Source organism: Seriola aureovittata, chromosome 10, assembly GCF_021018895.1.
Source record: "Seriola aureovittata isolate HTS-2021-v1 ecotype China chromosome 10, ASM2101889v1, whole genome shotgun sequence".
Taxonomy (NCBI): domain Eukaryota; kingdom Metazoa; phylum Chordata; class Actinopteri; order Carangiformes; family Carangidae; genus Seriola; species Seriola aureovittata.
In genome coordinates, this window is record NC_079373.1 from 2,823,673 (window position 1) to 2,850,153 (window position 26,481).

The 26,481-nt window shown below is 40.4% G+C and overlaps 2 protein-coding genes across 2 annotated transcripts; one reads left to right on the top strand and one right to left on the bottom strand.

The window, feature by feature from the left end:
• Positions 1–2,366: 2,366 nt before the first annotated feature.
• gan (gigaxonin) lies at positions 2,367–20,482 on the bottom strand. Its single transcript, XM_056387192.1, has 13 exons — positions 20,355–20,482; positions 19,386–19,608; positions 19,040–19,154; positions 18,590–18,940; positions 16,484–16,552; positions 16,141–16,292; positions 15,611–15,732; positions 15,367–15,479; positions 13,077–13,226; positions 8,747–8,883; positions 7,543–7,677; positions 6,886–6,995; positions 2,367–6,799 (listed from the first exon to the last, which is right to left on the bottom strand). Exons 2-13 carry the CDS (start codon positions 19,568–19,570, stop codon positions 6,627–6,629), a joined length of 1,812 nt encoding a protein of 603 aa, XP_056243167.1. The 5' UTR covers positions 19,571–19,608; positions 20,355–20,482; the 3' UTR covers positions 2,367–6,626.
• A 127-nt stretch (positions 20,483–20,609) lies between these two features.
• Positions 20,610–23,854, top strand: acd (ACD shelterin complex subunit and telomerase recruitment factor). The gene is made up of 2 exons (XM_056387193.1): positions 20,610–21,456; positions 21,682–23,854. The coding sequence occupies exon 2, from the start codon at positions 21,777–21,779 to the stop codon at positions 23,544–23,546; it is 1,770 nt and encodes a 589-aa protein (XP_056243168.1). The 5' UTR covers positions 20,610–21,456; positions 21,682–21,776; the 3' UTR covers positions 23,547–23,854.
• Positions 23,855–26,481: the final 2,627 nt, after the last annotated feature.

Sequence of the window (26,481 nt, forward strand, 5' to 3'; positions counted from 1 at the left end):
GGTCAGTTGCTGTGTCGTCAGTTGCCGTGTGGTCAGTGATGGTGTGGTCAGTTGCTGTGTGGTCAGTTGCTGTGTCGTCAGTTGCCGTGTGGTCAGTGATGGTGTGGTCAGTTGCTGTGTGGTCAGTGACGGTGTGGTCAGTTGCTGTGTGGTCAGTGATGGTGTGGTCAGTGACGGTGTGGTCAGTTGCTGTGTGGTCAGTGATGGTGTGGTCAGTGATGGTGTGGTCAGTTGCTGTGTGGTCAGTTGCTGTGTGGTCAGTGATGGTGTGGTCAGTTGCTGTGTCGTCAGTTGCCGTGTGGTCAGTTGCTGTGTGGTCAGTGATGGTGTGGTCAGTGATGGTGTGGGTCAATTGTTGTGTGGTCAGTGATGGTGTGGTCAGTTGCTGTGTGGTCAGTTGCTGTGTGGTCAGTGATGGTGTGGTCAGTGATGGTGTGGGTCAATTGTTGTGTGGTCAGTGACGGTGTGGTCAGTTGCTGTGTGGTCAGTGATGGTGTGGTCAGTTGCTGTGTGGTCAGTTGCTGTGTGGTCAGTTGCTGTGTGGTCAGTTGCCGTGTGGTCAGTTGCTGTGTGGTCAGTGAGGGTGTTGGATAACAGCTGATCCAGTTCCTGTGAAGTGTTTTAGAGTTCGATGCCCCGCCCTCTTAGAGCCCTTTGGTCCTGACATGATTTAACACTGAGAAAGTTCCTCTCTGTTCACAAGAACTATTTGACTTCTGACACTTTCACTTATTTTTCCCACCATCACAAAGCTACTTAGTGAGCAGTGATCTGCTGAGAACCCGAGGCCCAGTCTTATAATATAACAGGTGAACACTGGCTGAGCTACATGAACTCAAGGAAATCTGATCTTTACAAAGATGTTGAGTTTGTCAATGTCCCAAATTTACAGAACTTTCGGATTATTTCCAGGTTTATGTAAATAATAAATTCGATTTTCAATGTATACATATAAAAATAATTATTTGTTTTCAGTTTTCAGTCAAATGAGTTTGTTTACATCAGATATGTCTTATCTGACATGCAGTTACAGAAACTCTTCTGATAACAGAACAGATATAATCTAAACTTTTCCAACAAACAGGAAATATGTTGCCATGGATACAGTGAGTTAAGCTGTGGGCCTCAGCTTGAGTCACATTTTTTTTAGCCCATGTTTGTTTATATTTTGGAAAATAAAGTTTAGTGAATGATCTATTTTAAGTTTCTGATTTGTTATGAACCGTTGATGAACTGTCAACTATCACTGATCACTGACTGAGGAGCTTCTTCTTCTCTGATTTCCAATCAGATTTATGGAGGTTGATTTGCAGTATTGTTATCAGGTCTGTGTGTTAATGTCTGACTGAATCAGATTTTTAACACAGAAAGTGACACTGATGTGAGTTTCAGATGTTTTGAGTACAAGAGTACAATATTGACATTTGATGATGGGAATCAGGCTGAACGAATTGTGTTTTTGTTGTTTTATTATTTTCTTTGTATTTCTGGTTGATGGATTCATTTACATATTTTTATCCCTTCCATTGCATATATTGTGTTGTCTTTGATGTTTCTTTTGACTTGTTTCTTTTGAATTTTTTATGTTTTTATTATTATACTTATTTTTTTCCTCATTTTGTATGATCTACATTTTTTTTAAGTTGAGGTGAGGTTTAACATAAGCCCTTAATCAGTTTCTTACCTCACCTGCACATCAACTTCATAATAAAACACTATGTACAATGTATTTGTATGTGTGTGTGCAAATAAATTAATCAAAAATCAAATCATCAAAATAATGATTTGGTAGATGATCCCATTCGTCTGATTTGTTTTGGAGATCAGTTTAAGTGTTTTGATACGATATGTGAATAAATGTAACCAGTAATATCAGACACCAGGAGCTCTCAGCTCTCATGCTTATTACTGTAGTGCCACAATCAGGTACAACTTCTTTTACCCCACTACTGTGAGACTTTAAGAACAGCGAGATCATCTGTGTTACTGTCTTTATTCCTAATATCAGCCAAAGAAACTGAAGCAAAAGAAACACAACTGCTTGACTTCTTACTTTGGATGTAGCTCCTAATAATGTTATCAAATCTACAATATAATTTTTTTTTTTATTTAGAATTAATTTAGAGGCATTAACCACCTAGGATTGAAAAGTCTTTCAGTGTTTCTTTGTGCATCATCAAATGTGTATCAAATGGAAAGTAAAAGAATAACAGATCATATTTCAATAAAATCTTTGCCTGAGTCATTGGTCAAAGTCTAAGGGAGGAGTTCATCTGAATCATTCACCAGCTCTCTGAATAATGAAATGAAGCATCAGCACTTTGTGTTTGGTAGCATCCAAAGAAAAAATAGAAACAAAGGGGACATACAGTCGACAATTTTGGTGTTTTAATTCCTTTGACGTAAATGAATGACACTCACGGGCAACATCTTACAAAACTTCCTCATGCATCAGTTACAAAAGTACAAACTGAAACAACAGTTTCACGCCCCGTCTTTCACAACACGACTTTGGTTAAAACTCGCCTGCTTCAGTTCAGACTGCTGTTATTTTCCCTTATCATGTCGTCCAGTGTATCAGAACACAGTCATAAGGTGTTATCATGTGAGAACAAGCGATGTTTAGGATACAGAGCAGCTTGGAAACTTACTGTAGTATTTACTGTAAATGATTAGACACTATGGAATGTAGAGTGTCTGCAGAAATATGAAAGCACAATATTCACAGTCAGGCCTCTGTATATTGGTCCTGCTGCTTTCTAGTGTTCAGAGAATGATGGAGAGCTCCAGGAGATCCTCGTGTGAATATACTGTATGAGAACTGTTCTTGTGTGTATACTGTAACTGTGGTTTGACACTGACCAGTGGTGACCTTTAACCTTGCTTGTTAACAAACATTTAGAGCAGAAAAATGAAGAACTTAAATTCAGCTGTTGCCTAATGTTAGTCCTGTATTATAAGACCTGCAGCCTGCTGCACCGGCTGCTGTCTAGCTTCGACAGGGACAGTCGGAAAAATGGTGGAGACTGATGAAAGAAGAATCAGAGGAAAAATTTTTTCTACATTAATACAGAGAGCACATTTGCTACACACAAACTACATTTGTATACATTTTTGATGCAACTAACTCAGCTTGGGTCTGAGCTATACAGTTTAATGAGCAATTACATGTGATTCTTCTTTCCTGCCTTTACGGCAGCATTGCTACACTTTTTTGTATGTTAACAAAACCGGCGGTGGGACAAACAAACCAGGGATCCATTTGTACAAACATTCCTCCGTGGCTGTTCTGGTGGAAAAAACTCCACAGGTTAACTTTAACTGTTCAGGACTTGACTTCATCTGAATTTTTTAACAAGATACAAGTTTTCATACGTGATTAGAGTCACTTCACTTTAGTAAACATCAAAATATAACAGAGGGAATCAATAAATGATCTTTGATTTACAGATCAAGTAATGTTAGCTTGTTCACGAGCATCAGCGTACGGTACTTTCTCCATTTCGAGTGAACAGTCTATTGTAGGTCCTAACATGACTAGTTCGTAACAACTTTCCTTCTCCTCTCCAAACTCACAATGTAACAGTTAATATTGAGTGTGACTGTCAAACCTTGTTTCGGCTGGGGCAACAAGATGATGTCCTGTGTTTTGAATTTTGGAGGTGTTTGTTTGAATTTGGATCCAGAGTTGTGTGTTTAAATATTTAAAAGCGTTTTCTTACATGATTATTATAGTCATGATGTACATGAAGATACAGTATTTGATTAAAATCTATATGATTATCTCATGTTTTTGTGTCACATGATTCACACATTACCTATCCATTTTATCAAGAACATGGACTTGTACAGTTTAGAAACTTTGTTTGGTCTTTACTGGTCAGTTTCAACACCGAGTGTCTCTGACGTGTGTCTATGGCGTCCCTGGTATTATGAGAGGTGTGTTTGTATCAACACTCAGTGTGTGTCTACTCTGTCTGTGCTACCCCTGAGCTGAGGACAGACAGCAGCAGCTGTAACTCACACAGAACAAATGGGGTCAAGGGATGCCAAAACTGTACTGACTGGAAAGCCAGGTCAGAGGTCACGGAGGCAGCGACACATCCAACCACTCAAAGAATGTCACTTGCAGTGACGTCTATTTCTGAATAGGCTGAGCGCAGACAGCTTGGACGCTGACAGTCAAGTAAGGCGCTGGTGCTCCAACGTGCAAACATTTGGTTAGTGAGTGAAAATGTGGAAGTCATGTGACCAGGAGTGTTTCCAGTGAACCAGGAGCTGCAGATACAAGTTACTCAATGAATGGTTTACTATGTCTCATCAACTGTCTCTCTCGCATTCTGGGATTATTTTGTGGTTTACTTTTCGACGCACAGAACCTATTTTTCCTCAACTTGAGTTTCTATACTGTCTGTGACAAATTCACTGCATAGCTTAGGTGTTTAATCTGCAGATCAAAAGAACAAAGAGCTTCCAGTTTCAGTCATGGTCCTCACACACTGTGTGATTTTGTGCTGTCTGTGACTGAAGTGACAATTGTGAGAAAATATGGTGAAACTTTGTCCATTGAAGGCAGATTTTGAGCTCTGGTGACCAGACACAGTCAACAAGTCCTCCAATTTAAACAATATCTCATTTTTAATTTCCCTCAACAAAAACACCTAGGTGTTTTCTGATCTGATGTTCCTATCAGCAGAAAAACATCATTTATGTACCTTCCAAAAACGTTTCTAACCTGATAGTTAAAGTGATAGTTCGGGTTATCTGACGTGGGGTTGTGTGAGGTACTTATCCACAGTCAGTGTATTACCTGCAGTAGAGTTGGACCAGCTCTCAGTTTAGAGGAGCAGCAGGAGAAGCTGAGCGATGAGCTACTCTGGACTGGCTTAGCAGAAAAATGTTTTAGCCAATTAAAAAAATGCAAACACAAAAAAAACTAATATCAGTTTTATAGTTAATTTTGAATATTTTCACCACTTTGTCTGCAGCACACACTGTATTACAGGTCAGCTGTTTGAATCAGACAGAGCTAAGCACAGTTGCGCATGTGCGTAGTAATACGGTAGTTTGAACGGTTGAAAAATAAAGTAAAGGGCTGAAGCGCTGTTTGACAGCAGATAAAGTTGTGAAAATATTCCAAATAAAGTGTTCACTTAAAGTGATACAAGCTTTTTTTCGGTGGGGTTTTTTTTTTTTTTTTTTAAGTGGCTAAAACACATTTTTCTGCTGAGCCCATCCACAGAAGCTCATCACTCAGCTTCTGTACCGCTGCTCCTCTAAACTGGCAGTGTGCTGGTCTGAATATACTGACTATAGATAACTACCTCACACAACCTCACGTCAAATAACCTGAACTATCACTTCAAGGTTTGGTTGAGAGTGAGCTCACTGTTTAGATTAAAATTATTATGTTATGAAAGATAGGGGACTTCCATTGTCATGGTTAAAATATTAAGTCCTTGGTTGATGTTGGAACGATCTAACATTGAATGTTGGTAGTCCCCCATGTTAAAGTCAGATATTTTGTCGACCCAATCATCCTCCCTGACCTCCTCCTCTCTCTATAGACTTTATGGCTCTATAAAAACTGACAGACATAGCTTCTACTGCTGCCAGTGGGATTTGTCATTAGAACGTAAATAAATGTTGTTTCTGGTGGTTTTATCTGCTGAAACACATTCTGACAGAGTTGGAAAGTTAGGAGCAAATTCTCCCAATGTAACTTCTAGTATAGGCCAGAGTCTACAAATCAACCAATCAGAATATGACACACAGTAGTGCAGAACACACTGGCAGACGCAATGGACACCAATGTGCTCACACTACGTCCACAGCTTGGTGTTTTTGTTTTGCTGCATTTCATAACTAGAAAACCGATCGATGACGGGAGTTGACGACGTTTCACTCTTTGCAAATTTTTTTTTCTATTTACATTGTAGCACTAAGATTCACCACTCACTGATTGTGCAGTCTAACACTGTTTGTGACCCAGATTCTACTAGAGCCAGTGTGTAGGGGCCTTGTCTTGTGGTTGCGTTGCACTCTAGTATGTACCTGCTGCAAATGTCCCCTTGCTATCTCTCTACATATCACTGAAGGAGTCTCTCCTGACTGTAGCTCCAGCAAATATCTGGACAAATGTTTATGTCATTTAAATTTGGCCAGAACAATACACCAAACTACATAATAAATCCTAAAATGCAGATTGCACCACAGCAGCACTGTTACAGTGTTTCCTCTAAAATAAGCATCATAATTCCTCAAGTTTTAATGTGGCAGTAAGTGTAAGTAAGTAAGTGTTGTTTACAGTTTAAATCCCTCACCAAGCAACACTTCACCAGTAAACATTACAAAGGAGGAATGTCCATAAAATATATCTTTTTTAAAAATGATCCAATCCCACATTAAAAAGAAAAAAATATTTAGATTAATAAAATTGCAATAAAACCCATAAAATTAAAAAATGTGTTTAGATGAACTTTTCTTTTGTCAAGTCACACAGAAAAGGGGTCTTGAGTATAAACCCCTGAACAGACATTTCACCATCCTCAACATCTAGTGATTATAATACTTTAGTGTTCATAAAGTACCAGTGTGCAAAAAGTGGAGGAGTGTGCAGCAGACGGTCAGACTCGGATTCGGAACATGCCCTGGCTCAGCTGAAGGCGGAACAGCCGACAGTTGGCGAAGCGCAAGGCGGCGCAGGCTGTTTTGGAGAGGTCGCTGGATAACATGGGCTTGGTGCGATGCCAGGTCCCAGTGCTGCGGCGAAACTCCCGGATGTAGTCGAAGCTCGTACCTGTGTGCACAGGAAACACCAACCTCACGTATTCAAATACTGATGTTCCTGTGACGCCATCAGAGCTCTGTTGTTGTTTTACTCACCTGTGTCCAGGTCTCCCACCACATAGACGCTGGCTCCGATGGGCACAGCGCCGTATACGAAGGATGAGCTGGTCTGGATACACAGGTTTTGGTCATCGAGTAACATCCACCTGCACACGTCAGGCCAAAACAGGCAAAGGTTTTAATGACAGGAAAAAAAAATCTCAATATTCTTGATTTTCATATTATAAAATATGTAGGACAGGAATGTCTTGCACTGACGACCTCTTTTGGAGCCAGAGTGTGCACAGTACTGATCGGGGGTGGAGCCAGGTTATCGAGGTCCCACCCATACACCCATCTCACTCTGACTGATCACAGCCTTTTTATAATAACCAATTAAAACCAAACTTTTCTCATCCTGATAAGAGCTACGCAAAATGACAGACACCATTGTTGAGAAAATGTTTGACTTGAAGAAAATCCATCTACTCATGGACAATCATGCAATATGGTCAGAAGCTCCTAAATGGTCCCTGTGGTGAGTCTGTTTACGCAAGTTCCGTCTCCAAGGTCAAGACTGAGCTCTGAGACTCAACATTTAAACCACGTGTGGACATTAAAACACAGACTAATAGTAATAATATATTAATATAATATAAAAGTATATAAAGGTTGCAATTCAAAAACCGCTTTGAAAAATAATTCTACACCGACCTCCTCATCTCGTCATGGTAGAACTCAGATTTGCAGGTCGTCATTTGCCTTTGCTCGGGGTTGTCTGGCTCTTGGCTTCTAACTCCACCAAACACGTAGAGCTCCTGGCCGACGCCGCACGCCACCGATCCAAACCTGACCGGAACATAACAGGAAATTTAAGAGATAAGAGTGAGTAATATGGATAAAATCTTGTGTCTTGATACATTATTTTGTATAGCCATATCAACATATAATGGAATTAAACATACAAAACGAGAATAAATCAAGTGAATACATTTTCTGGACAATTAACTGTTAATAGATAAAATAGCCAGAATAGAGTGACTGTGATTGGCTAATCTGACAAACTTTATTCCTGACAAATCCAGATAAAAAGAGACAACACACTATGAACGATAAATCAAAAGCTCTGACTGTTTAAAAATGTACATTGCCACACTCTACATACTGTCATATCACCTACCTCCATCTCATGACATTAAAAATCTGAGTCTGTTAGATTAACATTCAAACAGGGGCTGTTCAATTCGTAGGCTAGATCAATCTGTCACAGAATCGTGACCCAAAGGGCGATAAACTGACAATGAAGAGAGGTCAGTATTGACATGATAAGGGATTGGTCTGCTCATGATCAAACGTTTCAAGGTGCACTGACTAATCCAGGACAAACAAAGCAGCATGACACAGAGAAACACGGTCAGATACTGTACATATATTCTTTCAAAAACCAAGAAAAAGACTAAAGCCCCTTGAAGTGATGTTTTTTGGGTTGAAAATGGTGCTAACAAAAAGCTCTCCCAGGCTTGTTACACACCTCCTTAAAGATTCAGTGAATACATTAGCTTGATTTCAACCTTTTTCCCATGGTATCTCTCGGATCCCTTAAACATAAGAGGCACTACCAGTCAAGAGATATGTCTGTTTCTTCACATTTTAAGGTCACAAGTTCCTCTATGACTGGTAGATGTACATATTGTGACTCAACAGTCTCAGTTGAAACTGAAACTAAAACTGACAGCTCTGTGAGGGCGACAATGACAAGTGAGTCATGTACAAACAAGTACATGTTTCACTGAAAAAGGATGAAAAGGTAAAGATAACATGAGAACATGAGAACCATGTCATCATGAGAAAAAGAAACAGCGACTTGTACGTTTGCGGATTTCATTTGTCCTGCTCACACAATCAGAGTTGTATTTACCTTCTCTCTTTCAGAGGACAGAGGCCGGTCCACTGCTGGGTTTTGGGGTCAAAGCTTTCAACAGAGTCAAACAGCTTCCCGTAGGATCCCCCCCCTATGGCATAGATTTTCTTATTCATGGAGGCATAGCAGCCAACCTGCAGGAGAAGACGGACACAGCTGTAAACCACAGCAAGTGGAAAGAGGTTCACTAAAAAAAATAAAAATAAATAAAATCAAAAGAATCATTTGGTCTAAGTTCTGTCTAACTTCTGGACAAGTCTGAACAAGGGTTGTCATGGCCCTGGGCCCATTCTGCATGGTCACGTCACTTTCAGTGTTAGGTAGGTGTGTTAACACTATCTTACCAAACTGTCTGGTGTCCGAGACCAAAGAACAGGAAGTCTATTTTATGTTGGTGAAATATTTTTTCAAGCACTTTTTACCTTTATTTTGACAGTAATAGGGGAAATGGGGAAAGAGGAAGGATGACATGCAACAAAGGTCCACAGCTGAACCTACGCTGGGGTCACTGCAGGGTCATTGTCTTCAACTCTAACACCGGTCAAAACTGAACACCAGTTTTGAACAGTTTGAATCTTTTTATTCTCACATATTCATATAAAACAGTTTCCCCTTAGTAAAGATGCAGCTGCTCCACGTCAATCCATGTCAATCTACAGATAAAAGTATCAAACCTCCACTGAGCAAAGATGACATTTCTAGCTTAAATGTCTCATATAGTCTAAAGGTAGATGTCCTTGTGTTATTTGATTATAAAGCAGGTCTACGTTCTATATTAACACTGTGAAAGTATCAAAGCCTCAGTTCACAGAGAAATGCACACAGCCTGTATTCAGAAACTCAGCCTTAAAACCAGCCGTCAGGACTTCTGGAACTTTGTGATGTCACAACAAAGAAGTCACCGCTCTCACCCACGCCCCTGAGAGAGGAGATGTAAAACTACATTGAGATGGTTTTTGGTTCTTAAAACTACAAACATGCAGTGGCAAGAAAAAGTATGTGAACCTTTTGGAATGTCATGGTTTTCTGAATAAATTTGTCATAAAATCTGATCTGATCTTCATCTAAGTCAAGGGTATTGACAAATATAATGTGTCTAAAATAATAACACAAGAAAAAAATCTGATCTTTCATGTCTTTATTGAACACACTCATTCAACATTCAAAATGGCAGTGGAAAAAGTAAGTGAACCTTTAGAATTAATAACTGGTTGACCCCCCTTAGCAGCAATAACCTCAACCAGGCGCTTCCTGTAGCTCTGGATCAGAACTGCACATCGTTGAGGGGGAATTTTTGCCCATTCTTCCTGGCAGAACTGCTTAAGCTCTGCCATATTCTTTGGACGTCTCATGTGTATGGCTCTCTTCAAGTCAATCCATAGCATTTCTATTGGGTTGAGATCTGGGCTCTGACTTGGCCAGTCCAAAAGATGGATTTTGTTTTTCTGGAACCATTCTGTTGTGGACTTGCTCCGGTGTTTTGGGTCGTTGTCCTGTTGCATCACCCATTTTCTAGAGAGTTTCAGCTGATGTACAGACATTCTCAGATTATCCTGAAGAATTCTCTGATAAACTTGGGAATTCATCTTCCCCTCAATGATTGCAAGCTGGCCAGGCCCTGATGCAGCAGAGCAGGCCCAAATCATGAGGTTTCCTCCACCATACTTTACGGTTGGGATGATGTTTTCATGACGATATGCCGTGCCCTTTCTATCCCAGATGTAGTGCTGGGTGTTTTTTTCCAAATAGTTCAATCTTAGTTTCATCAGTCCACAAAACATTTTGCCAATACTGCTGTGGAGTGTCAATGTGCTCTTTTGCAAACTTCAGGTGTGCAGCAATGTTCTTTTTAGTAAGCAGTGGCTTCCTTCGTGGTGTCCTGCCGTAGATACCCTGCTTGTTCAATGTTTTACGTATTGTAGACTCATGAACAGAGATGTTAGCCAGTTCCAATGATGCCTTCAAATCTTTGGCTGTCATTCAGGGTTGCTTCTTTACCTCATTGATGAGTCTTCGTTGTGCTCTTGGTGTCATTTTGACTGGGCGTGCACTTCTTGGTAGAGTAGCAACAGTCCCAAAGTGTCTCCATTTGTAGATTGTTTGCCAAACTGTAGACTGGTGAATTTCTAAAGTCTTTGAAATCACTTTGTAACCCTTGCCAGCTTTATGTAAATCAACAATTCTTGATCGTAGATCCTCTGAAAGCTCTTTTTGGTGAGGTATGGCTCACATAAACGTGTTCTTCTTTTGCAAAACAAACTCCAAAAGTTTGAGGGGTTTTTATCAGTCAAAGTAGCTTTAGTCCACATCCCCAAACTTATTGTCTTAACGAGACTCCAGCTATGCTAAAACCTGGCACCAATTAGCTTTTTTGAGGTCATTAATTCAAGGGTTCACTTCTTCCACAAGCACAATGAGGATTTTTTGGTTATTCTCAATAAAAGGCATGAAAGATCAATTTTTTTGTGGTATTATTTAAGACACATTATATTTGTCAATACCCTTGACTTAGATGAATATCAGATCACATTTTATGACAAATTTACTCAGAAAACCATGAAATTCCAAAAGGTTCACATACTTTTTCTTGCCACTGTATCTTCTTAAGGATCAACACTTCAAATAAAACACAGAAGAGGGAAATATGGAGCTTTAAGTGTGGAGCTAGATTTAATGTAAAGTGCCCATAATAGAGAGGCTTAATCCCCTGGAGAGCTTGAATTTGATCATGAATTACATGATGGTCTATCCTTTCAAGTCAATTGTTATGTATTGTGAGCATGACAATTTTGGCCTGATAGGGGTCGAACAGTTCAACGTCCAAGGATTGTGAATATCCAAAGAAAATGTTATGGAAATCAAGCTAATAGTTGTCAAGTCATCTCACTCTGGACAAGTGACCAAAGTGTTGGACTGACTGAACCAATGTAGCCCCTCTGCAGGCAGCGCTAAACATAGGTACTGTAGAGTGTACTGTACTGTACACTCTACAGTACCTATGTTTTACAACAGCTTTATAGGAAAATACTTGGTAATTAATTAAATTAATATCTCAACAGGAGTGAGCTGAATAAGGCAGGTGTGCTGGATGTCAGGTTAGCAGTAAGCCATGAATGTAACAGTGGATATTCAGTATTAAAAAAAAAAAGCTCCTTGAGAACCAAGCAGATCTCAGAATTTGTCTAGTAGCAGGTGAACATGGTGATGAGGTTGAGGTTAGCTACACCTTCACCCGACCAGTCTGGAGACTGAAGCATGTTATTTCTGACACAGCCATCAAACATTTTCAGATCTATTTATAATAATTATTGTTACAGATGTGAAATACAGCAAATTTTACTTTGATTTTCTACTTAAAAGTGTTCTTAAAATTATAATATGTAACTTTTCCTCATTAAAATGTCTAAAAACAACTACAACGAGACTTTTTCTTACATTATCCCAAAATATGAATTCTCAAACCAAAGAAATCTGTGATTTTAATCATGGTAACGTTTCATTGGTCGCCTGTCAATGATTTCCCTATGCACATCAACATTGACTTTTATCTAGTTTTAAGCCACATTTTTAAGATATATTTTCATCTATATATTTGAACCAAATGAAGGATTTTAGTCGTTGGACGTGGTCTGCATCTCAAGTTATCAGAGAAACAAGCTGAGGAAATGTTAGACAGCTCAGCTCCCAGCTGCTGGAGACGTCCTGTCCTGTGTCACTGAAGAGCGACAGTGAATGATGTCTGATTTTTTTTTTTAAGTGAAACTGCTTTATTCAGTGTTTCTTCTGGTTTGAATCCCCTGGTGTGTTTGTTATGGAGAGGAGGACACCTCTGTGGATAATTCAGCTGCTGGTAAAAACCTGCTGAACGTCTGCTTCATAAGTTATCAGAGAAACAATCAGAACAAAGGTCAGCATCAATCTCAGCTCCAGCTCTTCCCTGAGTCTCTGTCCTCCGTACAGCGTCGCTCAAACTCTGACTTTAAATGTCAAACTGCTTCATTCAGTGTTTTTAATGGTTAGAATCACCAGGTCTGTTTGATTTCCTGAACCACTGACACTGAAGGAATCCAAACCGGGAGGCGCTTATGGTAATACAACTCCCAATGATCCTACACTATTTCATGACATCACCCAATGTCGTCTTTTGTTACTGTTTTGATTGAGAGACCCCTCGAGGCAGAAGTTAAAGACTGTGCGTTTAACTACTGAATATGTAGGGATAAAGTAGAGACCTAAAGTCTGCCTGTGTTGTGACATTGAGTCCCAGTCACCTACTCTGTCACATGTTCTACTCTCCTGTGAACATTGATAAGAGTGTATGCTGTACCTTGCGGATCATGGTCATACTGGTCTGCATCTTCCAGGTGTTGAAGTGAGGGTCAAACACTTCCATAGTAATCAGCTCCGTCACATCGTTCTCTCCTCCGAGAACAAAGATCAGACCGTCCAGCTCCACCACGCCAAAGTTCTGACGAGCCTGTGTACAACAGAGACACGATGATCAAACCTCAGCAACCTCCCACACGTCCGACTACACGCAAGACCTCTGGGTTCAAATATACCAGACAATAACACAGCACAAGTTTGACACCAAGATACATCACTGACCTTTTAATCACAATCACTTTGTTACACATGTCCTGACCAACCGTTCAAATGTAGATTACAAACACAACGTGATGAGGATCCAAATCTTTGGACTGATGTACACAGACCAGATCAGGCTGGTAAATCCTTTATCGCCTTTTCAAATCATTAAACTCTTTCCATTAGTTGCTAAGACACACAATGATTTTAACTGCAGGTCTTTATTAATTTTATCTGCAGCAGCCAGGATTCAGTTTCAGTGTTTACCAATTTTTTTTCTGCAATCCTTTTTTCTGTAACTCTGACAAATTGGTATCTGCATTAATCTGGACTAAGAAGACTCCAAGACTTTTAGTCTCTCCAGACTAAAATCTCTAGGTGGGTTAGCCTTGCCAGAATTAAGATTTTATTTCTCAGCCTCAAATTTAAGAGTGATCCAGTTTAGACTTTATCTGGAGGACTCTCACTCTCCTCCAGCATGGATTATGATGGAATCACCTTCCTTCAGACACGACCTCCTGTCTGCTCTCGCTCCCATGAGCCTCTCTCACGAGTCTCTCCCTATTCAACACATGTGATTTGGAAACAATTATGACGAAATGTTTAGCCTTCATGCTCAATCATTCCACACCTCTTTAATCGATCGAATATTTTCCTCTCAACATATTTACAGTGTAAAACCATTTAGACTTGTATTGCTTTTTTCTCTGCTGGAAGTCTGATACCGAGTTAGGTCAGGTTGTTTTAAACGATTTACTAAACGAAAATTTAAACGACACTGAGCCGTTTGTGACAGGTGTTGTCCATATGCTGCTTCATGTTTGTTTTACTCTTTTCACATTCTTTGGTTGGATGTATTTGAAACAGTTTCTATTAAACCATCTACACTTTCTGCTCTGTTTGCTGTCACACTTAAAGCTGCATTGCCACATCATGACGGACTTTATTTGTGTTTGTAGACTCCTGAGTCTTGAGTCTTGTCAGCAGCTCCATGAGATCTCATATATTTCACACTAGGGAAAATGAGGTGAAGATTAAGAGGGTGAACTGCCGGTTTGTGGAAGTCAGAGGAACAATGCTTTACATACACTCAATTATCTTCTATTATCAATTATGTTTTCTCACCATCACCACACTAACATCTTGTATCTTTAGTTAACCTATTTAAAAATGTATATGCATGCATATGTTTGAGAGCATATATATGTATATGTGCAGTAAATGTGGACATGTAAACACAAATATGTATATCTATTGTAGCGGCCATGCAACAACTTTTATCTCATTATTATCTTATATAAAAAATTTATATAATTAACTCCAAAAGAAGACTCTGGGTTCAAACCTGCTGGCTGGCAGGTTGGGTCAATGCACGACTCTAACATACCCACAGGTAAGAATGTCATGAATGGTTGTGTGTCTCTGTGTGAGCCCTGTGACTGACTGTGAACTGCCCACGGAGTACTCTGCCTCTTCCCCAGGATCAGCCCCCACACAACCCTCTGACAGGATAAGCTGAAATAGCTGATTGATGAATAATATATGGAAATCTGATTTTCCTACATTTCTATTGTTTACATTATCCAACAATATAAAGTCAACATATAATGTGAATTACACCACTTTTCTCTCTGGGAGTTGGTTTCAAATCTTCCTGTACTGTTCTGTTGAAACTAAACTTGCATTGCAGCGCTGCTGACATCTAGTGGTCATAAAGTAAAACACTAAAAAGAGTCAGGGAGCATGTGTAAACCGTAACATGGCTGCAGCAGTGCATTTCTTGTGAACTGGTAATTCCATTCTCCTTACAAGTCATAAAGAGCAGAAATGATCATTAGTAAAAACCTTTTCAGTGTCTCTTTGAACTGAGGGGTTTAACTTTATAGTAAAATGTGAGAAAAAGGTAGAAATTGACAGAAAGATATTTAATACACAGATCAATACCAGCTGTTTATATGCTTCTAATAGAGGAATAATTCTTGCTGCTGAAACCTCAGGAGACATGTGGCTACAGAAAGAGGTGAGTGTACCTGAAGCATTGGGGGTATGGAGCTCCAGGTGTTGGAGTCTGGGTCATATTTCTCTCCACTGTCCAGGACTGTGTTGAGTTCATCTGCTCCGCCCATCACAAACAGAAAACCCTCTAACAGACAGGAAACACAGTATAATTACTGACTTACATATAAGCTGGACCTGCTGTTTTCCTGCGAAATTCTACTTAAGTTCTATCTAATTCATGACATGAGTCACATGAACTTCCTGCACCGCACCCACCGGCAGCGACCACCCCGTGGCCAAGGCGAGCAAGACTCATTGGCTGCAGGTCGATCCAGGCCTGTCTGTTGGTGTCATAGAGCGGACACATGCAGCGCGTCACAGCGGTTGGCTTCCTGCTTCTGTATGGGATAAAAATCATCAGACGACAGGATGTGAGTCGACTGTCTTAACTCAGCACAAACTTAACCTCTTCTCCTGGTCGTGACCACATTTCACTCTAAAATTTTCAACACTGTCTTGGAGCTATTCACACATTCACAACTAACTACAGTAACTACAGTTCAAGTTGTTTTCTTTGAAGGCATGTTCTGATAGTTCTGCATTGAACCTGCTGATACTCAATGTGTTTCATTTACATATTTTCATGCCAAAAATTTTTTTTTAATTTGAACTGCTTATTGTTTTCCTCAAAAATTTTGCAGTCACCACCAGAGTTTTTTAGAAGGTAGTGATGGAGTCATAGTAATGTTGGTGACAAATAAATAACAGAATAAACAGAAATATAAGTGATAACAATAAAGACTCACTTGCGATCCTCTCCTCCGGCAATAACAATACACTCAGAGTAACCTCGGGGTTTGAAGGCGGCAAGCAGAGCCTCACCCTGCAACTGACTGTCCCCCAGCATGGGCTGGCAGTACTCTCTGATCACCTCCCTCATCAGTGGCTCCCCCATGGCCTGATGGGATACCATGCAACACAATCCATAGCTACTGAGTTAGACAAGGAGAGTTTTTGCCACAAAAACATCATCTACAATGTCAAACGTTATGAAGCACTTTGAATGGACTTCACTTCATCACTCTTACACTATTGATAACACTATCAAGACTACATGTAAATCTGAAGAGCACGTCACAGGTTCTCTACCTGCTCTCTCAGGTAGCTCGTGTCCAGGCCCTGCAGCCATACAGCAGACATCACTTCCTTCATGTGAACCTAAAAACATGGATATGTTCATTCACTTTTTGGGAGCACAGTAACAAGCCATAAACACAACACTGACATATAATCACCTTATAAAGTTTAGTGAACAAGTTTCCCATTTACATATCCAGCAGACACAGACACGTTAACATTCATTTGGAGTTGTGTTTCTCCGTTTAGAAACTATACTGTATATATAATATTCACTCTGCGGTTCTGCAGCAGCTAAATGCTCCACTATGTTCACCATCTTGGTGCTGACTTTGTCTGGTTTGCTGGGCAGGTGGAGGAGAGTGACTTTTCCTCTGAAAACAGCTGCCTGATAGAAACATGGCCGACAAAAGCAGTGACAGTGAAACAAAACATTAAACCTGCAAACAGTAAGGGTTAGGGTTAATGTTAGGGTTAGCAACATTGTAAGAGACACCTTTCATATCACTCACAGTCAATCCTTTGTTAATATAAAAATATTGATTAATGTAGCTTTAACAATACAATGTGTGAAGAAAAATCATTATTAAAATGATTATTTTGCAATAACATAAGAGAATGAGTGTTATTTCAGAACGTTAACATAACAACGTTTCTGTGTGAGATGCACAACTTACAAAAAAACAATTCAATGGTGAACTATCTTAAACAATTCTTCAGGATTTATAAAATATAAAAATAAAAAATCCAGGCAGCCCTTAGATTCCATTCATTTTCATCCTCAGAAAAATCCATACACAGACTGTTGTGTTGTTCATCAAAGTGGTCATCAATTCCACCTTAATTATTGTCAGTGTTTCGTTATCATTGTGTAGTAGAGCAGTTTAATGGGCAGATGGATTTGAGAAGTTTGCACTGCTTCACCTCATCCTTATGGGCCTTATGGGCTTGGGTGATATCCAAAATTGAATATCTTGATGCAATCGAGTCCAGTTTTATTTGTCACAGGTACAATGTACAGTAAGCAAAGCAGTGAAATGAGGGTCGGACTTGGCAGCAGAACAAAAACAAAAAAAAGTCAACTTTTAAAAACAATATTGCATAAGGTGGGAAATATCGCAATATTCTATATTATATATTAACTTGAGGATTTTCATCCTGTGCAAGAATGAATGGAAACCACTGCATGAAAGAACATTCACATTTCTACAACTCAACAGCACTTTGCAAACTAGTTATCTGTGATGACGTTAATATGATTTGTACTAAATGTGTTAAAACATGATAAACCACTGTGTGGATCTAAAGAAGGTTCTTCATAAATACCTCCTATAATCTGGTGTTTATTAAAGGCCGAAGCAAATTTGACTTCTGTTGCAATGTCACAGAAATTATAATACATAAAAAAAAACGATAAAACAAACTAATTATATGAACCTTATAGTTCAGAAAATCTTACCAACCAATTAGTTGACTTGGTTAACAAACCCGTATCCCGATCTACATTTTATTAACTTCAACAATCCCCAAGACTCACTACCCTACTTGGCCTGTCTGCTGGAGGTCCAGGGACAAATCACTGCCACATTTTCTGGAGATGTAGATCTGTGGCTCCATTTTGGAAAAATATCCACAGTGTCCTCCTGGACAGTTTTGATTGAAAATAATGAGCCTTGGTGATCTAGAAGAGCTTCACTGTGCAAAGTGGAATGACTACCTGTTGAGAGTGTTGACGGTGACATTTAACCAGAAAATGTCTTAAAACAAGCAACCAGAAATTAGTGGATTAACCTAACATACACTATATACTATTGAGAAGATTACATTTAAACTAAGAACTCAAATTGATGTCTTTGATGAAAATTGGTCAAACTGGCTTCTCATCTGTAAACAATAAGACCCTGCTTTGTATAATAATAGAATCCTTAAATTAAGGGTTTATCTTCCAAATGAAATTGTTATTTTTTCACCATTTGCAGAATATAATATGTGCATATAATTTTTGCTATTCGCTTTAAAGATGATGATGATTCTCCCTTGATATTATGTTTGACAGCAAAAGTTACCTGTCTACATTTTTCATAACCTCTCACTGAACCTGAAGTGAGCATTACCCACCCTGCGATCCTCTGGGTCATGTGCGAACCATCGCACCACCGCCTCCAGCACGTGCTTTTCATTGCCCACGTTCAGCTTTTCCATGGCAAGCACCTCACAGAGCCGGTCCCGGGGCAGCTCCCTGAACTCCTCACTGATCGCCACATCACGGAAATGTGTCTGCAGGAACTCGGTAGCAGCGTAATGGACATGGTAAAGGCAGTAGTGTAGAGAGAAGAGGCGGATGCCGATGCAGTTCTCTGCAGTGATGCAGCTCTCTAAGAACTGACAGCACAGGGACTTGAGGTCGGTCATGAGGAGCAGGTCAGATGCCTGTACCATGTCCTGGATGGTCTCTTCACTCAAAGTGATCTGTGTGTGCACATGCAGGAAGTGAGACAAAAGAAGTGTGCTTACCACACCTAAAACCTAACCATGTCGATCTTTGCTTTTGAAAGCCTCCACACTCACTTCACCACTGAAGATGTAGTCCAGGATCTGTTTCATGATCGCCATGGAAACCCCTTGCAGCTCGATTTTGTATGTAGACCCATCTTCCTTTGGAGGATTGTAGTTCAGCTTGGTCCTAACAGGAAACAACACAGCTGAATATGACAGGACATGAAAAGAAACACTGGAAACCTGCAGCCTTTTAAAAATCATTAACAGTAGTACCAGTGCCATTTTGAAAGTGGACACGCCCATGTTGCCTTAACACTGTAAAGACCAGCCAAAGACAACAAGTGCATGATCATATCTGGGCTGTGACGGACTGTGCTGACCGACTAGGGCACATGTCCACTGCCAGTTCTCTGACCTGATGTAGGGGCTAGCAGCAGCCAGGATGTTTTTCTGGACAGGAAGCTCCTCTCCATCAACCACCAGCAGTGCATCGTGAAAACTTTGCTCCTGCCAGAAGGTGCGGAGGACCCTGAGCAGTTTCTGCGAATGCTGTGGGTCTGAAACCCTGGAACCAGGCTCAGTCGATCTGGTATCGGGCATGTCTCGGCTTGTGACAGCCCAAACAGTACAGTTCACTCCTGTTACGAAAGAACATCAAGCTGAACTCATTTTAGTCGAACTTGGGATCAGAATAAAACACAATTTAGGACAAATTATCAGATTTTCTTTAACTCAGAAGACAACAACTTATTTCAGCTAAACAGTCAGTTCGCATGCTACTCGTCTAGCTAGCTAGTCCTCTACGACAACAGAAGATATTAGATTCTAAGGCTTGGGAGTAGCTTGGTTAGAGTTAACATAAGACTGGGGTCTGGTTAAGAATCCTACAACACGACTGGTTAGGGTTAAGGTTAGGTTAAAGGGCAGTCACGTATCGACAGGGAAACAGTCTTCACTTCCCCCAGGATCTGCTCTCGAGTCCTGTAATATAACCCCACCACTGTGGGAAGTGGCAACCTATGTTAAAAAATGTTACCAAAACAAAATGGTGCATGAAATTCGGTCGTCTCAAACTGACAAATTCTAAATTTGGCGAAGCTGCAGGTGAAGCTGGTGCGTACAGGCTAGGCTAGTAGCAAAACAACCGACATGTCGATTAAAAAAACTGTTCTTATGACGCTGCCAAAGTTATTTACAAGCCAGCATTGGGGGACGAAGCTAATGTTAGTATAACTTGCTTGGGAAAATTACTGGCAAATTGGGAAAAGCTTCAATCACATTAACATAGGCGAGAGCCCTACGCTGCATGTTTACAATGGTTCAAAGTTGTTATGTCATGTTTTTCCATTTTAACAATTCAAGTTTACTCTTTAAAGAGTCTTACCTTAACACTACGAAATGTGCTTTTCTTTTTTTATAGGCACAGGCTGCACCTAATGAGCAACATTTAGGACAACATTAAGCACTCGAGGGGAGAATGTTGCAAGTGAACGTGAAGACGCGTACTGTGCTACATTCATGGCCAAAGAAAATGTAGTAAATAAAACATTCCTATATTCATTTCATTCATTCATTCATTTAACCTTTATTTTAACTCGGAAATGCATTGAGGTAGAGACCGCATTTACAATGTAGCTGAGTAAAAAAATATGAACAAAAAATCCAAGGGCCAAGAAACCCAAGAACGGACGTTAAATCGTATATATATGTTTGTTTGGGCTATACATTCAAATAAAAGTAAACAATAAATAAATATGTTCACACAAGACATAATTTAGTGATCAAAATTCCCATAATAACCAATACAACCGATTAATTAATTAACTTGAAACAAGTGTCACGCCGTTCATCATAATTGATATGTTCTCTAGAGAATTTAACTGTTACTTGAACGCACCAACAGCTAGGCGGAAAGCTGCGTGTGTTAACAACGTTCCAATACTTTATGAGCAACCTGTGTAGTAACAATATTATGGATAGATTACTGTAAAATAGATATTAGTTGGATTATATGAACAAAGTTTGTTTGGTTTACTTTGGAAACATAAGAAGAATAAAAGGTCTTCACACTTTCATTGTTTATATTTCGAAACGGATGTACGAAGTGAGAATGAAAAAGAAGAGGAACGGGGCCGAAAAACAAACTGCTTGCATAAAGCCACCGAGAACAAACAGTGCTTCCGGTATGGGTAACGCCTTCTTGACCAACTGGTGTAGCGTTAGTATATTTTTAAGTAATATAAATCAGCCCAATAAAACTTATTATTATGTAAATATGAATTAGTAAATCTTATTTCCACCGTATATATTAATGACCACGCGGATCTGTACAAGAGTACAAATTAACATTCGCACTTTTAATTTGAAGGAACACTCGTCTTCATACTATCTATTGTTACCACCCGGTAACTTGAAACAACTGTCGCCGCCATAACTTCAGTTAAACGTTATTCTCTGTATGTTTTGCGCAGGATAATTGCACAAAGGTAAGAACACTGAGTACTTGTGTAAATTATTATTATGCAATGCTAGCAAAAATGTAAAACTGTAAACGTTTTAAACTATCCGTAGTACCAATGTGAGTAATGTTCCAGTTCATGCACTTTTCGCGCTTGTTAATTTCCTCCAACGACTGGAGCAAAATGTGTCATGTTAAGCCAACAAAGTAATATTTTATAATGGTCCATATGTGATGTATCTTTCGTTTCTAGCTCCCACGGTGGCGTTGTGATGTAGGAACCACTAAGCATCGTAAAGGATTGCCTCACGGAACATAATTGCAGACACACAGTTTGAAACTGCAAACATGCCTCGACCTGCTGGAAACAAGCTGTCTCCATGGATCGAGAATCTGATCCTCAGCTACGGCAGCCAGGAGGGGAACAGCGGCAGCGGGCGGCTGAAGGCCCATGTCATCGGCGTGGGTCAGATGTCTCAGTCCCAGGCTCAGAGCTCCGAGGGCCCTATAGGGCTCCTCTTACTCTCCGACGGGGTGCTCCAGATCCCCGCCATTCTGACCGCATCAGCCTGGGAGCATCTCCAGGAGCAGGAGGACCGCGAGTGTTTCACCAGCCTGGTCAACACCACCGTGCGCATCCAGGACTACCGGCTGCAGTTTCACATGGCCCGCGAACAGAATAAATGCAGGTTCTTTTTATCAGTTGGAGAGCTGGCTACGATGGCAGCCGGCCCAGTTAAAGACAGCACCCCTTGTTGCAGGACCATGCCCTCCGTCAGGATGAAGATCTGTAAGACATGGAGGGCTATGTTGGGCCAGGAGTGGCAGGACTCCCAGAGGAACCAGTGCGGGTTTGATCTGTCAGAACTGCTGTGGGAGTGGCAGCATGACTATGTGCAGGATGTGCTGGAGGACGTCCGGGAGAGGCTGATGGTAGCCAGCAGCTGTCCTGTGAGCTCGCAGCCCTCCACCTCCGTGCTGACCCACCCAGACACATCCACCGCCACAAGCTGGGATGTCGACAGGGTCAGATATAAGGACGTGAAATGTTTCAGTGTCCCCATAAAGTTTCTTCTCATCCCAGATGAAGATGCTCAGCAGCTGCAAACACCACCTAGAGCTGGAAGCAGGACACCAAGCAGGAGTCCTGCTGCCTCTGAGGACAGACAGAGAGATTTACCACAAGTCTGCAAAACTCCAGAGACTGCACAGCCTTCTGTTGGTGATGCAGAGGGGCAGATCGCCATGCCAGCCGTCACAGATAGAGAGAACTCACTTCTTCCTTTAGAGGACTGTATGCTACATGAGGACATAGTGATTGACAGTGACACTGAGCTTTTAGCCAATCCTTGGGACATTTTTCCTCCACCATCTGTCACCTACTCTTCCTCTGATGCATCCCCCGAAGCAACACAGACAAACACACTGCCCGCCACTGCTAAATCCAAGGCTGATCACGCTGCAGTCTTAACCAGCACACAACTTCCTGTCCACAGCTCGACGGAATCCCAGCAGACATCAGAGCGCAGCAAAGGAGAACAGAGCTACTTCCCACCGTACCAGAAGCTGCCACACTCCACTGGTCTCCCTGCCACTGCCGGTTCCTCAACTTCAGCTTCTGTGAGTCCACCAGACCTCGTTTCCAGACCGTCAAACCTGTCACCTGCCGCAGTCCAACACTGCACTGAAAGAGCACAACGGAATCTTTCTACTTTGGACATGGAGGAGACTATTGAGAGAAAATATAGAAAAGCAAAGAGAAAGAGAAGCGAGCCAACACCAGAAGCACTTCGCACCTTAGTGGAGGAGCAGACGGAGGAAGCTCAGATCAGTGGGATACCTCCATCTTGGCTCTTTGACACGCAGGCCGGATCTGGTGCTGGGGAGGGCAGCAGTCATACTGCAGCAACTGTCATGAGAAAAACTCCCACTGTTCACAGCAACGGCCGGCCGTTCTCTTACTCTTACCAAGTGTCTGGGCAGAATCTGCAGGATTTCAGTCGGTTCAAAATGGCTGAATCATTGCTGCTCTGGGCCGTGAAGTATCTTGTTGTTCCAAAGCAAGCAGATGATCCACATAACGTGTCAGTGGCTCCTGACAATACCGAGGTCAAATAACTGTAGGTTCACAATGTTGAAAGACAGTGAAGATGGTCTGTTGTTGTTCTCAACATGTTGAGTGTTTCAGTCTCCTCTAACCAAGCGCTGACTCATGTTTCAGTACCAGAGCAGCTCTGTACAGATGAGGCTTGAGTCTGTTTTGTATGGTTTGTCTTCAGCACTGAAAAATGTATAGTTTGTAAAAAATCAAAAAATAAAATAGTGGTACATTTTCACTCTAAAAGTTTGAAGTTTGTCCAGCATACATAACAAAGACAAGTTCATTTGCTGTTTAACTAAACCAGAACATTAAAAAGAAAAAATGACTCAATGTCCACTTACCTGATTTTTCTGGAGCTTTCATCCATCTCTTCATCCATCTCTTGCTCTTGCTAATAATATAATAACATTCTGCAAAACCAAAACAATGAGCTGTGTAGTGGCTATTTGTCTTTCAAACTAATTTAAGTCCAACCTGAAAATCGAAAAGGCCACTGATGCACCATGGGGGATGTGGTTTATGCAGGTTAATATATTGTCCAAACAAAGCCATTGTATTTTCATTTTGACTTATTCATCCAAACAAGCAGCAAACAAAGGGATCATGTTTCCTGCTGCCTCTCCTGCTCTGGTAAAAAACCATAGGCCCACCCAGGTGCATGCTGGTCCTAAACCAGTCCACCTATCTAATGTACTAATTAACCAAACTAACTATGATAGATAAGCAAATAATGTAAAGAAACAACAAAAGAACAAAATAGAATATTATCAAAAAAAGAAAAATGAATGAAAGTAATCCAAACTCAAAACAGATGAGTACATAATAGAAAAAACAACCAACAATCTAGTAAATAGCTCCAACACTAAAACAATCCACAGAGATGATGGGAACTACAGAGCTGGCTGTTAATAGTCCACTTTCACAGCCACACAGTCATTTAACCCATTGTTAACTAAGAAAATTAATTAGTGCAGCTATTAAGTTAATATATAAAGGTAAAGAGACTGCACTGGATACTAACCACTATTATGGTAGAAGTGTTTTCATTATTATAATTCAAAGCAGAGAGAAGGAGGCGTTTGAACTCTGAGGAGTATGTAAATGTAGGATGTTTTATTCACGTGAGGATCAATGGTTCTGAATGGAAACTAGAATTTAAAAGTGTCTCTAAAGTAAAAATAACTAACTGTAAAAAGTAAAATGTCTTTATTGTATGAAGTTAATGATAAGATATTAGTTAGATTTGTCTTATATGAACACTCTGTACACTACAGTCATGTAATACAGAGGTGTCCCCTGTGAGAGTGAAGTAGTTTTCTATGTGTCCAGAAGAGGTCACCAGACACCAACGTGTGTGAGCCCAGGTTAGAAACAGTTCATTGAGGAGATAAAGCGCAAATAGCCAGTAACTCGTGACCAAGCTGGACATCAGAACAAACTCTCAACATTTTCACAGAAGTGTCACGGAAGAGAAACTCGGCCTCAGCCAGTAATACCATCTGAAATCACCTGTTGTCATTAGCTCAGTGGTTAAAGTGTGTGTGTGTGTGTGTCTGTGTGTGTTTGCTGGAGCGGCAGAGGGGCTATGAATTAGTTAACTGTTAGTCTATGTTGTGATGAGGTTTAGTTCCCCTCTGCTCCAAAAAAGTCTTTTGCTTGCTGTTACTTCAGTTGGAGGCTTGAGCTTCATCGTGCAGAATCAAGTCTGTGCTGAAGGACACGAGTCTCACTGTGATGTGCATGGAACAGCACAATGTTGTGACATCACCCTCAGTCTGGAGGCAACACACACGAGTGTGATGTGGAAACCTGAAACTTGTGTCCAGCTGTTAAACCTTTGAAATTAAAAGATATTTGTATATTCATAGATATGAGGGAAAATGTGTAGATGTCACTTTTAACCAAGTGAGAGTTTAGAGACAGAGACTATTATTCAAAACAGAAAATTTCGATGTGTTAAAACATGCCAGGAGTGGATCTTTAATGTAACTACAGTGCTGTGTTTGGATTTTTTAACACCAGCTTTTATTGATTGTCAGTGAGCTTGGATCTGATCCGCCTCAAAGATCCTCAACATTTCTCTTTTGCTACGTCAGTTAAGGAAGGAATAGATAATCTGACTGACTAAACTGCATCATGGCAGGAAACAGCAGAGATTCGGCCCTCTGTTGAGATTTGCCTGTTTATAGCATGTGTTTGGTCAACATCAGGCAGCTGAACATCAAAAGTGGAAAATCTCAAGATGGCACAATGATCTGTGGCACCCTGGGTAAAAAGAAATATTGTATTTCCAATAATAAAAAAAACCTTGTAATCTCTTCATAATTGATTTGAAACATTGTTTTAGTTCCTTCTGAACTGAAAATGTTTTGAATTATGTGATTTCTCATACCAGTGATGTGATAGTAATGTACACAGTTTTGTTGGCTGTGCACTGTCAGGTGATATCAAGTTAGATGTATGTACGGCATGAAGTTAGTCATAATAATAACAACAGTATTTATACAGAACTTTTCTTAACAAAGTTTCAAAGCACTTTACAAGAAAAGTAAAACCAGATAAAAGAAAAGTCAAAAATACCTGAGCTCAGTAAAAGAGTAGAACTGCATGGATTTAAAAAAACATCTCAAATCAACGTGATGCATAAAGATCTGACAGTGAGTGAAAAGAGGCAATAAAATATGTAAATAGTCATTTGGGATAAAACAATATTATTAAACCGTATCAGACATTACCAAAGGCTTAGAAAAAGAAATGCATTTTTAGAAGAGATGTAAAGGAGGTTAAAGAGCTCCAGAGCGTGGGGGGCTCGCTCACCTTTAGTCACAAACCTTGACCTTGAGGAGACCAACAGGCCTCCTGCTGCAGGTCTGTTCTCAGTTGGGCACAAACCATGTAAATAAATAAGAAATGTAATTGGGGGCAGAGCCATTTAAAGACTTAAAAGTCAGT

Bases quoted from the DNA above. Each gene is read 5' to 3' on its own strand.
- acd (XM_056387193.1), top strand. From the start codon at position 21,777: ATGCCTCGACCTGCTGGAAACAAGCTGTCTCCATGGATCGAGAATCTG.
- gan (XM_056387192.1), bottom strand. From the start codon at position 19,570: ATGCCCGATACCAGATCGACTGAGCCTGGTTCCAGGGTTTCAGACCCA. The intron at 16,293-16,483 runs GTAGAGAACCTG...GTATCCCATCAG, and splicing joins CGAGCTACCTGAGAGAGCAG to GCCATGGGGGAGCCACTGAT. The intron at 6,800-6,885 runs GTGAGTAAAACA...CTGTGCACACAG, and splicing joins GGTGGGAGACCTGGACACAG to GTACGAGCTTCGACTACATC.